The following is a 14,858-nucleotide window of genomic DNA, read 5'->3' as shown; positions in this document are numbered from 1 at the left end:
TCCAAATGACGTACTTTATGCTATAAGGTGTAACCAGTAGCTTGTGTCTTGTAATAAGTGCTTTTGTACCTTATGCTATAAGGTGTAACCAGTAGCTTGTGTCTTGTAATAAGTGCTTTTGTACCTTATGCTATAAGGTGTAACCAGTAGCTTGTGTCTTGTAATAAGTGCTTTGTACCTTATGCTATAAGGTGTAACCAGTAGCTTGTGTCTTGTAATAAGTGCTTTGTACCTTATGCTATAAGGTGTAACCAGTAGCTTGTGTCTTGTAATAAGTGTTTTTATACCTTATGCTATAAGGTGTAACCAGCAGCTTGTGTCTTGTAATAAGTGCTTTTGTACCTTATGCTATAAGGTGTAACCAGTAGCTTGTGTTTTGTAATAAGTGCTTTTGTACCTTATGCTATAAGGTGTAACCAGTAGCTTGTGTTTTGTAATAAGTGCTTTTGTACCTTATGCTATAAGGTTTAATCAGAAGGTACAAAAGCACTTATTACAAGACACAAGCTACTGGTTACACCTTATAGCATAAGGTACAAAAGCACTTATTACAAGACACAAGCTTATGCAATAAGGTGTAACCAATAGCTTGTGTCTTGTAATAAGTGCTTTTTTCCACTTTATAAGTAAGTTTTTTATGTTCCTAAACTTTTAATATGTTGTAGTTAGCATTCTTACCTGAGCCTTGATTACAAAATTTCCTCAAATTAAGATTGAATACTCATTTATGTCTGACTAACTATAATAGATAAAAATTAACTAAGGGTTCTTTATTTTTGAAAAAAAAGCTTCCAAGACGTTTTCATTATTTTTGTTATTAATGGCCGCCCAGAGTAAAAAGATTAATCCCTATATATTTGATTTATACACAAATCTACACTGAAGCAAGTCAAAATTAGTATAGAATATTAGGAGTTTTCTTACATAAAATGTACATAGGTAGTGTTTACTTTATTTTCGTTTTAAACATTACCTTTATAGTTTTGTGTACTTATTTTAAAACTTCGTTATTGCTGTTTTTGAGTTTTAATTAAAACTGTAAAATATTCGGTTTCACTGTGTAATGAACAAACGTTAAACTGTATGGATGTAAATACTCAGTTTCTTCAAATGGATATTAGATGGCGCTCAAATTACATTTGAAAAGTTTAAACCATCATACAAATATGTCGCCAATCATTAATACACAACTTCTTCCAATAGATGCATTACTCCTTAAGTTGGTAAGATCAGATATAAATATTTTTGATAGAATGTAGTAAAACCGACAGATGCCGCTTTCATTGTGTATACGAGAATTAAATTTATATGTAGCAATAGCAATATCTTTGCAAAACATAGTTAAAATATACGTACAGGAAACCCAAGATATCCTGAGCGTGATATCAGAGAACATCATTCTCTGGTACCATAAATACAACGTAGAACCAAATAAAACACTATGGTAGTTGTAACCCAGTGTTACAACTGCCAACGCTATGGACATGTGGCTGCAGCACGTAAAGCTCTCCCACGCTGTGTGGGTTGTGGGGGAGAACACAGAAGCGCTGAGTGCCCCAAAGCAAACATACAACCATATTGGTGTAACTGCCAACAGCACCACACAGCAAATTACAAAGGATGTCCTAGATAAAAGAACATCAAAACACGAATAGTTAACTTACAAAATAACTCAAACACAAACAATACACACACACAGTACCCTGAAGCCAAGAGAATAGAAAGAACACCCTCATTACCAACACCAAAACCTCTAGAAACACATAAACAAGCAAAGAACACACAACCCACAAGTATCACAACACGAAAAAGAAAATCAAATAACAGAAGTAACCAAACACATGTTTTACGAACTTATAAGACAATACCGAAACCCTCAAAATCAAGAAGACTGTATTATATTAATCATTAAAATCGCTATTTACACTTTTACTCCCTCATATAATACGATCCGTTGTAAATTCACAAACTAAAATCTCTCAGAACACAACTGCACAGCTACAATAACCATATTAACTAATGCATAATCAGACAAAATAAACGCACATGGCCTGAAACGGAAAGTAGCATCAGAAATCCAACCAGCTTACCTAACAACCAAACAAACGATCAACAATTAACAATAGTACAGGAAGGAGGAAGAGGTCGAACTAGCACCTAAATCCCGATGAGATGAGATATGTTTACAAGAGATTTAAACAATATTTAGAACTTAGTATGTATAAGAACAAGTGTCAACAGACAATATGGCGCATTATACATCAAAGCATTGGCGGTAATCGATCTTCTGTAATACCATTTTGATTGTTAATTAGCTCGTTTTGATAATTACTGTGGATTAGAATGAAAAATAAGTTCTCTTTACAGCTCATTTAGAATAAAGCTCTCAAAATTAAAATATAAACTGGTTAACGTATTTTTGTGATAATAGTCATCTTCAAACCATTTATCTTTGTTTCTAATATTAGTGTCTAAAACCCTGAATTTGTAATTCACTTGTTCTTCTACTGTGGATTTAAATGTTCACATTGTTGGTTGAGATAAACCAAAAATAACTTAACATGGGACTGCTCTTTAATAATCATCAACATATCTTTTGAAAACCAGAGGTTTGAATTCGTCAGAAAATTTCTCCACCCAATATTTTTCATTTTCATATAGGAACAATATAGTCAAATTGGAGGTTCATCTTGACCCCAAGGCAACACCATCAATCAGATCATAAAATTCACTACTCAAAATGAAATTTGACTGCTTGGTAGCAATCTCAAGTAACGAGAACTTATCAAGCCATTAATCTTCGATTCATTTTTATAAACAAGGTCACACGTCATCTTTATTGCGTCATTAAGTGGAATGTTTGTATATAAAAATGGTACATCATAGCTAGTTCAAAAACTGTGTTATAAAATTTTAAATATTTGACAAATGAAGAAAATAATTCGAAATAGTCCTTAACTGTAAGACTGTTTTTAACAAAATCTTTGAGGAATAGAACTAGAAAAACACTGCTAATTTATAATTAAATGTGTCAAAATTAGATATTATAGTAGGATTGGAATATCAATTTTGTGAACCTTTGGTAATCCTCATGATTATATGTGTCAATATTATATACTATAGTAGGATTGGAATATCAATTTTGTGAACTTTCGGTAATCTTCGTGATTAAATGTGTCAATATTATATACTATAGTAGGATTGAAATATCGATTTTGTGAACCTTCGGTTATCCTCATGATTAAATTTGCCGATATTATATACTATAGAACTGAGTGTAATATCAATTTTGTGAATCTTCTGTAATCCGTATAAAATACCAGACTGATCACGGGTCTGATTTTGTTGTAACTCTAGTTATGAATAATCCCTCTTTCTTTCATTTTAGAAGAAACTTCTGTAACCCGAACTCTCTCCTAGCTAGAGTAAGAAAAATTATAAGAAAATGTTATCTTCAAGTTAACGCAAGAATTATTATCAAACAACACCTAATAATTCAGAAGTATTTAGAGTTAAGAATTCCTGCTCTAAAATTATCCCTTCTTTAATTGTCCTCGATGTTAACAACCTTAAAATATTATCTAATTTTCTGACTTTTTCTCCTTCATGAGGTCGTTGATTTACAACCATCAAAAGACGGCTTGAAGGAAGTGTCGTCATTGGTTGATAAGACAGCCGATGATTCTGGGAAAGGCTACACTCAAGGTAATATCTATCACATGATATATTTAGTACGAACAACTATATTCTAGTCTTAAATATATAAATTAAGAGCGCAGTAATACTAACTTAAAATCCATTATGACCAAACTTGCACTTATTGAAACTTTGTTGAATGGGCGACAACTACCTGTTGTAGAAATACAAGTATAGAGGACGACGTTTCGAAAGTTTTCCGCTTTTCGTCTTCAGTGCTAAATTATTTAAAATATGGCCCTTTTAACCACAAGATAACTTTGTTTTGACAGCTAGCTAGAATATCATGCTCTAAATATTTAAAATATGGACGTTTTTTACCTCGCTGACGTCTTGCTAAACTATTAAACACGACCGAGAGTAGCTAATTGTTAGAGTTTTCATACTGTGAATCAAGGAGTTCATAGTTCCAGCAGGTCATTACAAAAGCATGCTCTATAAAAGAAACTGTCAAACCCTACTAGTCGGTCAGACTAGAGTAACCCAAGAGTTAGCATTAAGATCTGTTCACTAGCTGTCTTCCCACTTGTCCATTAGCTCAAATATAGGGACGCCTATACGTAAATAATTCACTGTGTAGCTTAACGTAAAAATTCTGAAAAACAAACAAACAAATAATCTGAGTCTTTTTTTCCCAGCCGACGGCTAACGAGGGTATTATATTCTAAATATTTGAAACGTGTTCCTTCTTCACCAACTTGATAAACAGCTAGGCAATTATATTCTACATATTTAAAATATCGACATTTTTGACCACATTGATAAAGAGATATAACAATAAATGTAAAATGTTTAACGTGTTAGTTAAATTTAACACATCATTATGTTTTGGGACAACAAAGGACCTATTGGCCCGTCTGGGTTGTCTTATTCTCAAAACCAAACTGAAACTATCAAATAAATAAATAAAGTAAAATAAAAATCTTAAAGCCAGCCATTCGTATAGTTATCAAGCTTTCTCTTAAACTTACTGCCTTCCAAACATCCGAAGGCAACCCATTCCAGTTACAAAAATAAAATAATCTTAGCTGAAGATGACTCCTACCTAGCCAAACTTTTTATTTGAGTCCCCTAGTCCTACTATTCTCCCAGTTAAGTATGAAAAATAATGACGCATCAACACTATCAGTTTCCTTTACAATCTTAAACACCTCAGTGAGATCTCTTCTAACTCTTTTTTTTTCAAGGGAAAACAATTTCACATATCTTAAACTCTCCTCATATGCTAACCTCTCTATCCCAGGCACCATTCTAGGAACCCTCCTCTGAACCCTCTGCATTCATATACTTATCAAGCTTTTTCTTAAACTCACTTAAGTTTACTGCCTCTACAGCATCTGAAGGCAACTCATTCCAAAGGCCAACCACCCTGTTAGAAAAATAAAACTGTCTTAGCTGAAGATGACTCCTACCTTGCCAAAATTTATATTTGTGTCCCCTAGTCCAACTACTCTCATTGTTAAATATAAAAAAGACGATACATCAACACAATCAATTCCCTTTACAATCTTAAACATCTCAATCAGATCCCCCCTAACTCTTCTTTTTTCAAGAGAAAACAATTTGAGAGATTTCAGCCTCTTGTCGTATGCCAACCCCACCATCCCTGGTAGCATTCTAGTAACCCTTCTCTGAACCCTTTACCAATTTAATGTCCTTCCTAAGGTAAGGAACCCAAGAATGAACACAATACTCCAAATGTCGCTTAACCAGTGTCCTATAAAACGAAATTATATCCTCTTGATACTTGTATTCAATATTTCTGTAGATACAATCTAAAATCCTATTTGTCCTGCCACTAGCAACAGCACATTGCTTGGATGGCTTTACAGACTAATCAACCATTACACCAAGATCCCTTTCTTTCATGACACTATTAAGGTTATTCCCATCCAAATTATACTTATAACGTAAATTATAATAACCCATCATGCATATATTTGCCCAACTCACTAAATGAGCTAAGTCCTTTTATAAAGCAGCAGCATCCTCTTTACAGTTAGCAACGCCCAAGGCCTTAATATCATTAGCAAATTTAAGTAACATATTACCATTCCTTCATCTATGTCACTGATGCAAATCACAAAGAGTAAATCAAGACTGAGCCCTGAGGTACCCCACTTGTGACATTAATCCAGATTGACTGAACTCCATTTATAGAAACCTTCTGCTTTCTACCATCTAACCACTCTGCTATTCAACTAGCTAACTTATCCCACACACCTAAAGCCTCTTATAATTATTTTATGTGGCACCTTGTCAAATGCTTTCTGAAAATCTAAATACACCAAATCTGCATCCTTATCCTCATCTACATAAGCAGTGACCTTTTCAAAGAATGGCAAAAGATTTGTAAGGCAAGATTTTCCTTTAGTGAAACCATGTTGACTATCCAATAAAATTCTAAACTTTGTTTAACGACTTTGCAAAACCTCTTTTATCACACTTTTCAAAACTTTTCTCACAACTGATGTAAAAACTAATAGGCCTATAATTACTGGGAAATTTTTATTACCTCTTTTGAAAAGAGGAGCTAACTTCCAATTCTTTGGCACCTGCTCACTATTCAAATAGCAAGTGGCTCACGGATATAATCCTTAACCTCCTTCAAAACCCTTGGGGAAATATCTGGCCTGGAGCCTTATCATTTCTTAAACTTCTCATTTTTTTCTGAATAAGCTCAGAATTAATGCAGTCATCTTGTCAGACTTGTTTCTATCTATTAACTGTTCAAGATGAGGAATACTCTTTAAATATAGCTGCACAATACAGAATAGCAAAAGTTAACGTGTTAGTTAAGTATAGCTGTATAATATGAATTAGTATTGGTTCGGTATTATAAATTTATCTAATTAAGTATTGCATTTATGATTGCAAGTTTTTTGTTGTTTTTTTGTTTCAAAATAAAAATAATTGTCCGCTATATTTGTAAAAATTTATATAAGACAAAGCTTATCTCATGGAGTACAGTATAATTCAGTTTTAGACATCCTACAATGTTTTATCTGAGTAAACAAAGTGAGTGACGTTTGGTTGACGTTGATTTCACCCGGGTAAACAAAGTGAGTGACGTTTGATTCATGTTGATTTGATCTGAGTAAATTAAGGAAGTGGCGTTTGATTCATGTTGATTTGACCTGAGTAAACTACGTTTGATTGACGTAAATTTGACCTGAGTAAACTAAGTGAGTAACGTTTGGTTGACGTTGATTTCACCCGGGTAAACTAAGTGAGTGACGTTTGATTCATGTTGATTTGATCTGAGTAAATTAAGGAAGTGGCGTTTGATTCATGTTGATTTGACCTGAGTAAGTTGATCAAGGGATGTTTGATTGATGTTGGTTTGACCCGAGTAAACTAAGTGAGTAACATTTGATTGATTTTGATCTGACCTGAGTAAGGTAAGTGAGTGACGTTTGATTGACGTTGATTTGACCTGAATAAGCTAAGTGAGTGACTTTTGATTGATGTTGAGTTGACTTGAGTAAGTAAGTGAGGAACGTTTGACTGATGTTGATTTGACCTGAGTAAGCTAAGTGAGTGACTTTTGATTGATGTTGAGTTGACTTGAGTAAGTAAGTGAGGGACGTTTGATTGATGCTGATTTGACCTGAGTAAGCTGATCAAGGGATGTTTGCTTGATGTTGATTTGATCGGAGTAAGCTAACTGATGGACGTTTGATTGATATTGAGTTGACCTGAGTAACCTAACTGAGTGGCGTTTGATTGATGTTGATTTGGCCCGCATAAACTAAGTTGGTAGCGATTGATGTTGATTTGACCTGAGTAAACTAAGTGAGTAACATTTCATTGATGTTGATTTGACCTGAGTAAGGTAAGTGAGTGACGTTTGATTGGTGTTGATTTGACTTGAGTAAGTTGATCAAGGAATGTTTGATTGATGTTGATTTGACATAAGTCATCTAAAAGCTACGTTTGTTTGATATGATAAAATTTATTTTCTAGGTCAAGTAACCGGTATTGGTGTTGATGCTTGTATGGCAGGCTTTGTGCTTGGTGCGGCTCTGTTCTTTTGTTACCTCACAAGACACAGACGACCAACCAAACATAGTTCTGATGATATGAAAGACTCTTTTGACATTGTTGAAGTTGGAGAAAGTAGTATTTGAGATGAGGCAGCATAAAAAGTTGTTGTTACAATAAAATACGCATCTTGTGTTAAAACCAAGTGATTTTTTTGTAAATGAAATACACCGGAGTTATTCGTTTGTTTTCAACAATAAAAAATATGAGAAAGATAGAATGAGAAACAAAAATATTATATTAAACTATTTCTGTAAGTATCATATAGAAATGACTGGCTAGCATCAGTAAAAATAGAATAATTTATTTAAACAGAATTACTGCGAAAAGTACAAGTTCTTAATAAAAATTTGAAGGCAGAACTGGACTATCCATAGAAAGGGCCAACAACTACAAAGAAAAGTTAAGATGTTTGCTCGCATGTTTGCTATTAGCTATTATATGATTTCTTGTAACTTACACCAAATATTTAATTGAAACAATATTTTTATTCCAAAATATGTATCAAGGTAAATGCTTCTCTCCTAACATTTAAGCAGCTGTAAGAGCTGTGCACTGGACTAATTTCTTTCTTTCTTAGAACTTTTGTAAAAAGATACAAAAAGGTTGTATCCGCGAATAGTTCCCTAATTTTGAACTCAGTGGAAGGAAGCTACTCAACACAATTCACTTGAAACTCATAGGCTACTTTTGTTAGTGAGATTTCAGCGTCACTCTTATACCACCTAAATCCCGAACGTGCAGACACGTTTATTGTTGCAATGAGACGCGAAGCCTCTGTTTCAATATCTAGCATGCTAACCACTAGGCCACCCCCGACTCCTGCTATGAACTAAAAATCAAACACAATTAAAACGATAAAAATCACACAATAAATCTAAATAACGTTACGATAATCATTACCTGATTTTAACAACTCAGCATTTGTCATGCAGTTTAGCTATGTATATTTTATGGATAGAATTGAACCATTCGTTTGCATACTTATAATTGTGTCCAATATCTCCAAAAGCCAAGCCTTTCACTCCCCAGAAGTCGCCTTATGGGGATGTTTACTTTATTTTGGAGCCGTTCTTCTTTGGAGCTTATCAACAAGCACAGTGGCTGTATACGTTTAACATTTGTTTGTTTGTAGTTAAGCACAAAGCTACACAATGGGCTATCTGTGCTTTGCCCACCATGTCAGAACTCATGCAACATGGATTGTCCAAGATGCCATATTCGAGCAAGACGGTGCTCTGCTTCATATCCACTGTCATACAAACCTCACTTGCATTCAACCCTGTGGCTTCTGAAAATACAAGTATTTTCTCATATTGTAAACCACTAACCATTCCACAACTATTATTAAAGATTTTGTTTTGGATAAAGATACTTTACTGAATTTACTGTTTTTCCTTCGTTTTGGATAAAGTTACTTTACTGAATTTACTGTCCTTTCCTTCGCTTTGGATAAAATTATATTATCGATTTGATATTTTCACATTTTGTTTGGGTAAATTTTTCAGTGGATTCCATGAGTTGAGATCAAAACAAAAAATCTATAATCTTTATATCTAAGAAACTTTCGTCCAATATCATTGTAGAGCTTGACTTTAGCAGGACTCTATCTTTACTCGAAATTTGTCTTTTTTAGGTTCGTTTGAACGCTGTTATTGTAATGAGTTAGTTTTGTGTAAAAACTTCAAACTGAATAATAATTTCGTGTGAAATATGTCAAACTGCTGCTAACTTAACACAGATTACGTAAATGAAGAAGTTTTTTATTGAAAAGTGTATCTGTAAGTATTTTTGATTTACACGTGAAAATATGTTTAAAGGCATTGCTTTGATTTCTTCTTAATCATGTACAAGTATGTACACATAAAAACACTAGCTGCGATTGTATGTTAAATATTCGTATAAACGTCAATCGCTTGATCTTTCTTGCTCAAAGGTTAAAGGTGACTTTATAAACTGCACATGATGGTCATATTCGAGCTGTATGTAGTTAAGCAAGAGAGTCTCAAATTACTTATGGAGTTTGTTCGATCCAAGTACAACTCTAGTTTTTGGACTGAAACTAGATATTATCGCGTATCTACAGCTGTGTATCTTCAACGTTGAGGGGACGAACATTAATGTCGGGCTCGACAGCTAGTGCACTGCGTAACCAGGACTCAGAAATCTTCGTGCATGTACACGAGTGAGAGGACGTACTCAGAATGTTTTTGTGGGGAAAGAGCGTCACCTTCTTATCATACTTTTAAGTTGTGTGTAAATCGCTGTACTTCATTAAACCTTAGTTCCTTTTTATTCTATTTGAAAGAAACTGATAAATTTGCAAGAGGACTATTAAACTGGACATCATTCAAAAGGAACTTTCCAGGCAACTTCTGTGAATATCTTATAAAATCAGAATTACATTTTTAACATACAAAGTATTCCAATATCATAACTCAATAGATCCTAAAACTGTTTTAGAGGCACAAAACTATATATTCGCCGTATGACAAGACAGAGAAGGAATTCGACCGAGGAGGGTCGTTCACGAGGCAGAGACATAAGTCGGTCTAGGTCCAAAGACAGAGCAAGAAGCTATGATCGTGGAAAGGACAGGCGCAAGTCGCTGGACAGAGGCTCGCGGATATACGAGAAACCACATAAACTCAGAAAGGTATATATATATATATATGTGTGTGTGTGTGTGTGTGTGTGTATATTTGTATTTCTCTGAGAAATAAGCTAGATGAAACTTAGTGACAAAAAATACAATAATTTGTTAAAACTGTATTGTTACAACATTTCTTTTTGAAATATGCCAATGATTTAATAGAGTAACCGCTGTTATTTGCAAATAGTAGCACATCCTGTAGTTACTAATAGAACGAATCACTAGGTGTAGTTCATTCAAGTAAGGATGGCACAGGCAATTCAAGTTCAAACACAGAGTTTTAGGATAGAACTAAGCTAAGACCACAACTTACAATGCTAATACAGTCAAATAAATTCACCTTAAAAATGTTGTACAAAATACCCACTAACTTTTATATATATTCTGTCCATTATTTACTTGTTCATTTGGCAAGGTGTAACCAAGTGGTTACAAGTGGTTTAAAGGTGCTTGGTCTACGTCCCAATGTTGCAAAAGTGCAGAATAGAGCCGTTGGGTGTTATAAGAGTGAAGTTAAAATTCGATTACACTAGACCAAAATTTGGCGGTTGGTGCTGTTGACTACCTCCCTTTCCCCCTTCCGTCAGTTCAAACCTAGAGGCGTCGTTACGCGAATATCAGAAGCAAAAAAATAAAAAATAAAGATACAGACATTTATATACTTTATAGCGAGCTATTACTTTTGTGAATTAAAGATCAGTGTGTTATATCTGTTCAAGATCCCTGTACCTTTGGTGGAGAGAACTTATTTGTGACGTATTCCAGCCACGATGCCAGTGTAATTCCTTTCACAGATAGTTCAAACATTCTGCAACACTTATACTTTTATTGTCGATAGTATTCCCGAAGTGGTTTCGGAATAAAAGGAACTTCTATTCGTCTTTTTATTTATTTATTTCGATATTCTACTCGTATTCTTGTGGAGTACTCTCAGTATGATATCGAGTTCACTATCAATATAACTTTCGAAAGAAAACATTCTTGCTCTTCGTTAACTATCACCTCTCTTCACACAGTGGCGTTATAAACACACAGACATCTATTGCTTATTGTCCAGGGTCGGTAATTCATTATCCAGTATGGTGGGTTTTTTTGAGTTATAAAGCAGGTATTTACAAACAACTGTATATTGTTATTTCATCTTTCTGTTGAGAATGGACAAATTATTTTAATACAGTTATTTTAAGATAATTTTAAACTAAATTATCGTCAATTTTGAGCTTCATTTTAAGAAAAAAGAACAGAAACTGGAATATATATATAGGAAGTCATTTCAAAAACGAATGTGTACACGGAAAAAAAATATTCTTGACTCTAAAGCAATAATTATGAAAGCAATAAATCTGAGGATATAAGAAATCTGGAAAATAATACAAATTTTACGAATAATCATTTAAATAAAATAAACTCAGTGTTTTGGCAGAGTTTGATATTAGGAAATTTCAGCGCCTTTTGAAAAAGTGTGTGGAAGAGGAATCATCATTTATCTCTTATAATTTCATAAGTCAGAAGAGGAAAAGAATAAAGAACATTTAGAATTTAAAACAGTAAGAATAACAACTGAAGCATTACAAACTAGAGCGGAAAAATCAAAAATCAAAATATGTAGAAGAAATCTTTGACTAAACATTGGGAGAAGTCGGACCAGGAAATTTGGCTGAAAAAAAAAGAAAAATAATTTTTGGAATAGTAAGAAGAGGATAAAAAGTATCCAGAAAGAGAAAAAATAAGACAACATAAGCCGAAGTATAATGGAGATGTACTTGTATTTTCCAACTCCATAAAGAAATTTTGAGAAAAGGTTTGTCTAAGGAAATAAGGAGCAAAATTTATATCAAATATACCATACCTGCTTCTCGAAAGTTTGCGATAATAGGATGAAATTTTTAGGAGAGATGACTCAACATTGAAACGTAGAAATCAAGGTAGAACACAAACATCTAAGTTGAATACTGTACAACAAATATGCATGGCTTCTGAAGGCAAAACGAACTTCTTACATCCCCGGTTGATCATTTGAAGATTTCTAATTTAAGTAAGAGGGGCTTAGATGAGAATGAAATTAGACTGTTAAGACGAGGAATTAACTTCACACTAAATAATAGACCTGATGATTTTCAAATTAAGGAAGGTCTACATTAATTTACAATATAGTTAAAGTTAAAAACATTTTTATGAATATAAAGAAGAGGATGGATGTCTTGTTAAGATGAAGTGAACTTCTAAACCACCAGGGGATTAATTCGGAATTACATTTAATTTCTAAGAAAATAAACATATTGCTTGTTTCTTATAATATTTTCAAAGCAGGAAGAAAAGTTTGAATATATTCGGAAGAGATGATAGAATTGTTTAAAAAAGTCATAAGGAAAGTATTTTGTTTCTAATGCAACCAATTATTAGAAGAATATAAAGTTAGGACACATTGATAATAGTATCATTATGAGAAAATATCTAATAAGGATGTAAACTTTTATAAGTAAAGAAACGTAAAAAAGTGGTATTGATAGAATATGTATCGAGTTTTAGAAGTTTATTTACTGATTTTTATTTTAACCTTAATTTTTTAATTAAATATTTAAAATTTTATTTAAATTATTATTAATGAGAAAATAAAAGTTGTATATTTCATATTAATATTGAACTTAAATATATTACTTTTCAAAAAAGTGTTTAGTTGTTTACTGGTTTTTATATCGAATATTAGTCTTTGATGCTAGCAAAGCAGTTAAATAAAGAAGTCTGGTAAAGAAAACGGAAGATTCGACTTTCGTATAATAAGTACGGTAGTAGTTATAGTAGGAATAGATACACAATACGTGCAATGCAAACTATTTACTCATATACACCTTTAACAACCAAATAATATATCTTCAAAAGCATTAGAGAGACACATTTAGGTGATATACGCACCACATACAAGATTACAAGTCATATAACCACTTGAAGAGAAAGTCAGCAAAGCAGATACAAAAAATTCACAAAACCACAAATTTCTCGATCTCACTAACTGGCTGACATTGTTGAACGCTTCTAGCTGTGTAACAGACTTACCATAGTTATAAGTGCACCAAATAGAACAATAGCACAATGAACACGTGCTAGTGTTTCTCTATACTAAACATCACCAAAAAGAAGAGCTGTTTGACGTACAGCAGGTAATACCTTGAACAGGGACGCCATTTTGAAATATATACGTCCGCTTGGTATACTGAGCAGGTCTGGTCAAATAAAACAGTTAAGGGGTGTGGCCTTTTCGATTTACAGCACTGGAATCTATGAGTAGCATGGGGTATGCCTACGTACAGTAAGCCTTGAGGAAAGCTTCACTATCTAGGCTAGAAGATAAGCTACGCTCTTTTGTAAGGAATTTATAATACCTCTTGTAAATTAAATCAAGTTTGCATTCACGAAGCATTTAATAGGAAGTGTGGGAGTCTACAACTAGTTCAAATTGCCGCAACCAATTTTTGCTGCATATAAAACTTAGTTGGAGAGTTTTTCGTCGTGAAAAATTATTCAAGTTGAAAGGTTAACAAGTTGAGCTCAGTCAGCTTTTGTGGATGGACAATCAAACACTACGGTTGAACTATTGAATACATCAATTATTTTGTTCAGCTTGAGATGATCACTAAATTCTTTTTCGGGTGAACTGGAACTGCATCCATTTCATTTGGATTTCTTCCATTTGTACCCAAGTGATACTGCAATTCCGTCTGATTGTACTACTCAAGCGTTCCATTCAACTGAAGATAAGTTGAAACATTCTGATGATGACAAAACCTTGTCGAAACGTTGTACATTTGCTGTTATGTTAAACCTATATTAAAGTTTTTTTCATTACCCATTCAAGCCGTCTCCAGCCATTATTAGTCTCAAAGTGGGTTCCTCGTCATCGAAATCGAATTTGAATTCTTTGTATTCAGTTTACCTGCTGTTATACTTTACATGAATAGTACATGTTTCTTTCATAAATGCTGCCTGCATTACCAGTTTGACCTACATGAAATTCTAGTTATTATCTGAACTAGATTAATTAACTAATTTATCAACCTTTATTATATTCCCACAACTCACACTATATCACCCAAATGACATAAAATGTACATTCACAATGTGTACACACACACCACTTTTTGCACATACCATAATATTATGATATACACCAACATTGATGATATACATATAGGATATCAACACAAATGATTGAATGATGCATAAGATCGATTATGTCACCTTGTATGAAAAACGTTCTTGAACAAGTGGAAAAAATATTTTTAAAAAATGAATGTGTAGGAATGAATGCTCCAAAAAATGAAAAAACAAGGTAGGAATGGGCATGGTGTAATAAAAGTTCCTTTGTACAACTTCATAAGTGGGCGCGTTCAACATACCGTCCTAGTTTATTCTTCCTCGATACAAACTTTTAGTACACAGAAGTTCCACAATCAGTACGTTTCTCGTC

General features: G+C 33.4%; 2 protein-coding genes across 2 annotated transcripts in view; both read left to right on the top strand.

Moving 5' to 3' along the window:
* Nucleotides 1-7,955, top strand: part of LOC111087353 — a 51,407-nt gene extending 43,452 nt beyond the window's left edge. Inside the window, exons 11-12 of the mRNA XM_022393705.1 lie at nt 3,612-3,705; nt 7,663-7,955. Coding sequence (XP_022249413.1) covers nt 3,612-3,705; nt 7,663-7,826 — 258 coding nt within the window. The 3' untranslated portion in view covers nt 7,827-7,955. The remainder of the gene's footprint in view (nt 1-3,611; nt 3,706-7,662) is intronic.
* Nucleotides 7,956-9,656: 1,701 nt separating this feature from the next.
* The window catches only part of LOC106465766 (tight junction protein ZO-1-like), an 82,208-nt gene continuing 77,006 nt past the window's right edge, over nt 9,657-14,858 (top strand). The window contains exon 1 of the mRNA XM_022393704.1: nt 9,657-10,396. Within this exon, the coding sequence (XP_022249412.1) occupies nt 10,229-10,396 (168 nt within the window). The 5' untranslated portion in view covers nt 9,657-10,228. The remainder of the gene's footprint in view (nt 10,397-14,858) is intronic.

This window comes from Limulus polyphemus, unplaced genomic scaffold (assembly GCF_000517525.1).
Source record: "Limulus polyphemus unplaced genomic scaffold, Limulus_polyphemus-2.1.2 Scaffold2046, whole genome shotgun sequence".
Lineage (NCBI taxonomy): Eukaryota > Metazoa > Arthropoda > Merostomata > Xiphosura > Limulidae > Limulus > Limulus polyphemus.
Note: the sequence above shows the minus strand (reverse complement) of the source record. Positions and strands in the feature narration are given on the sequence as shown.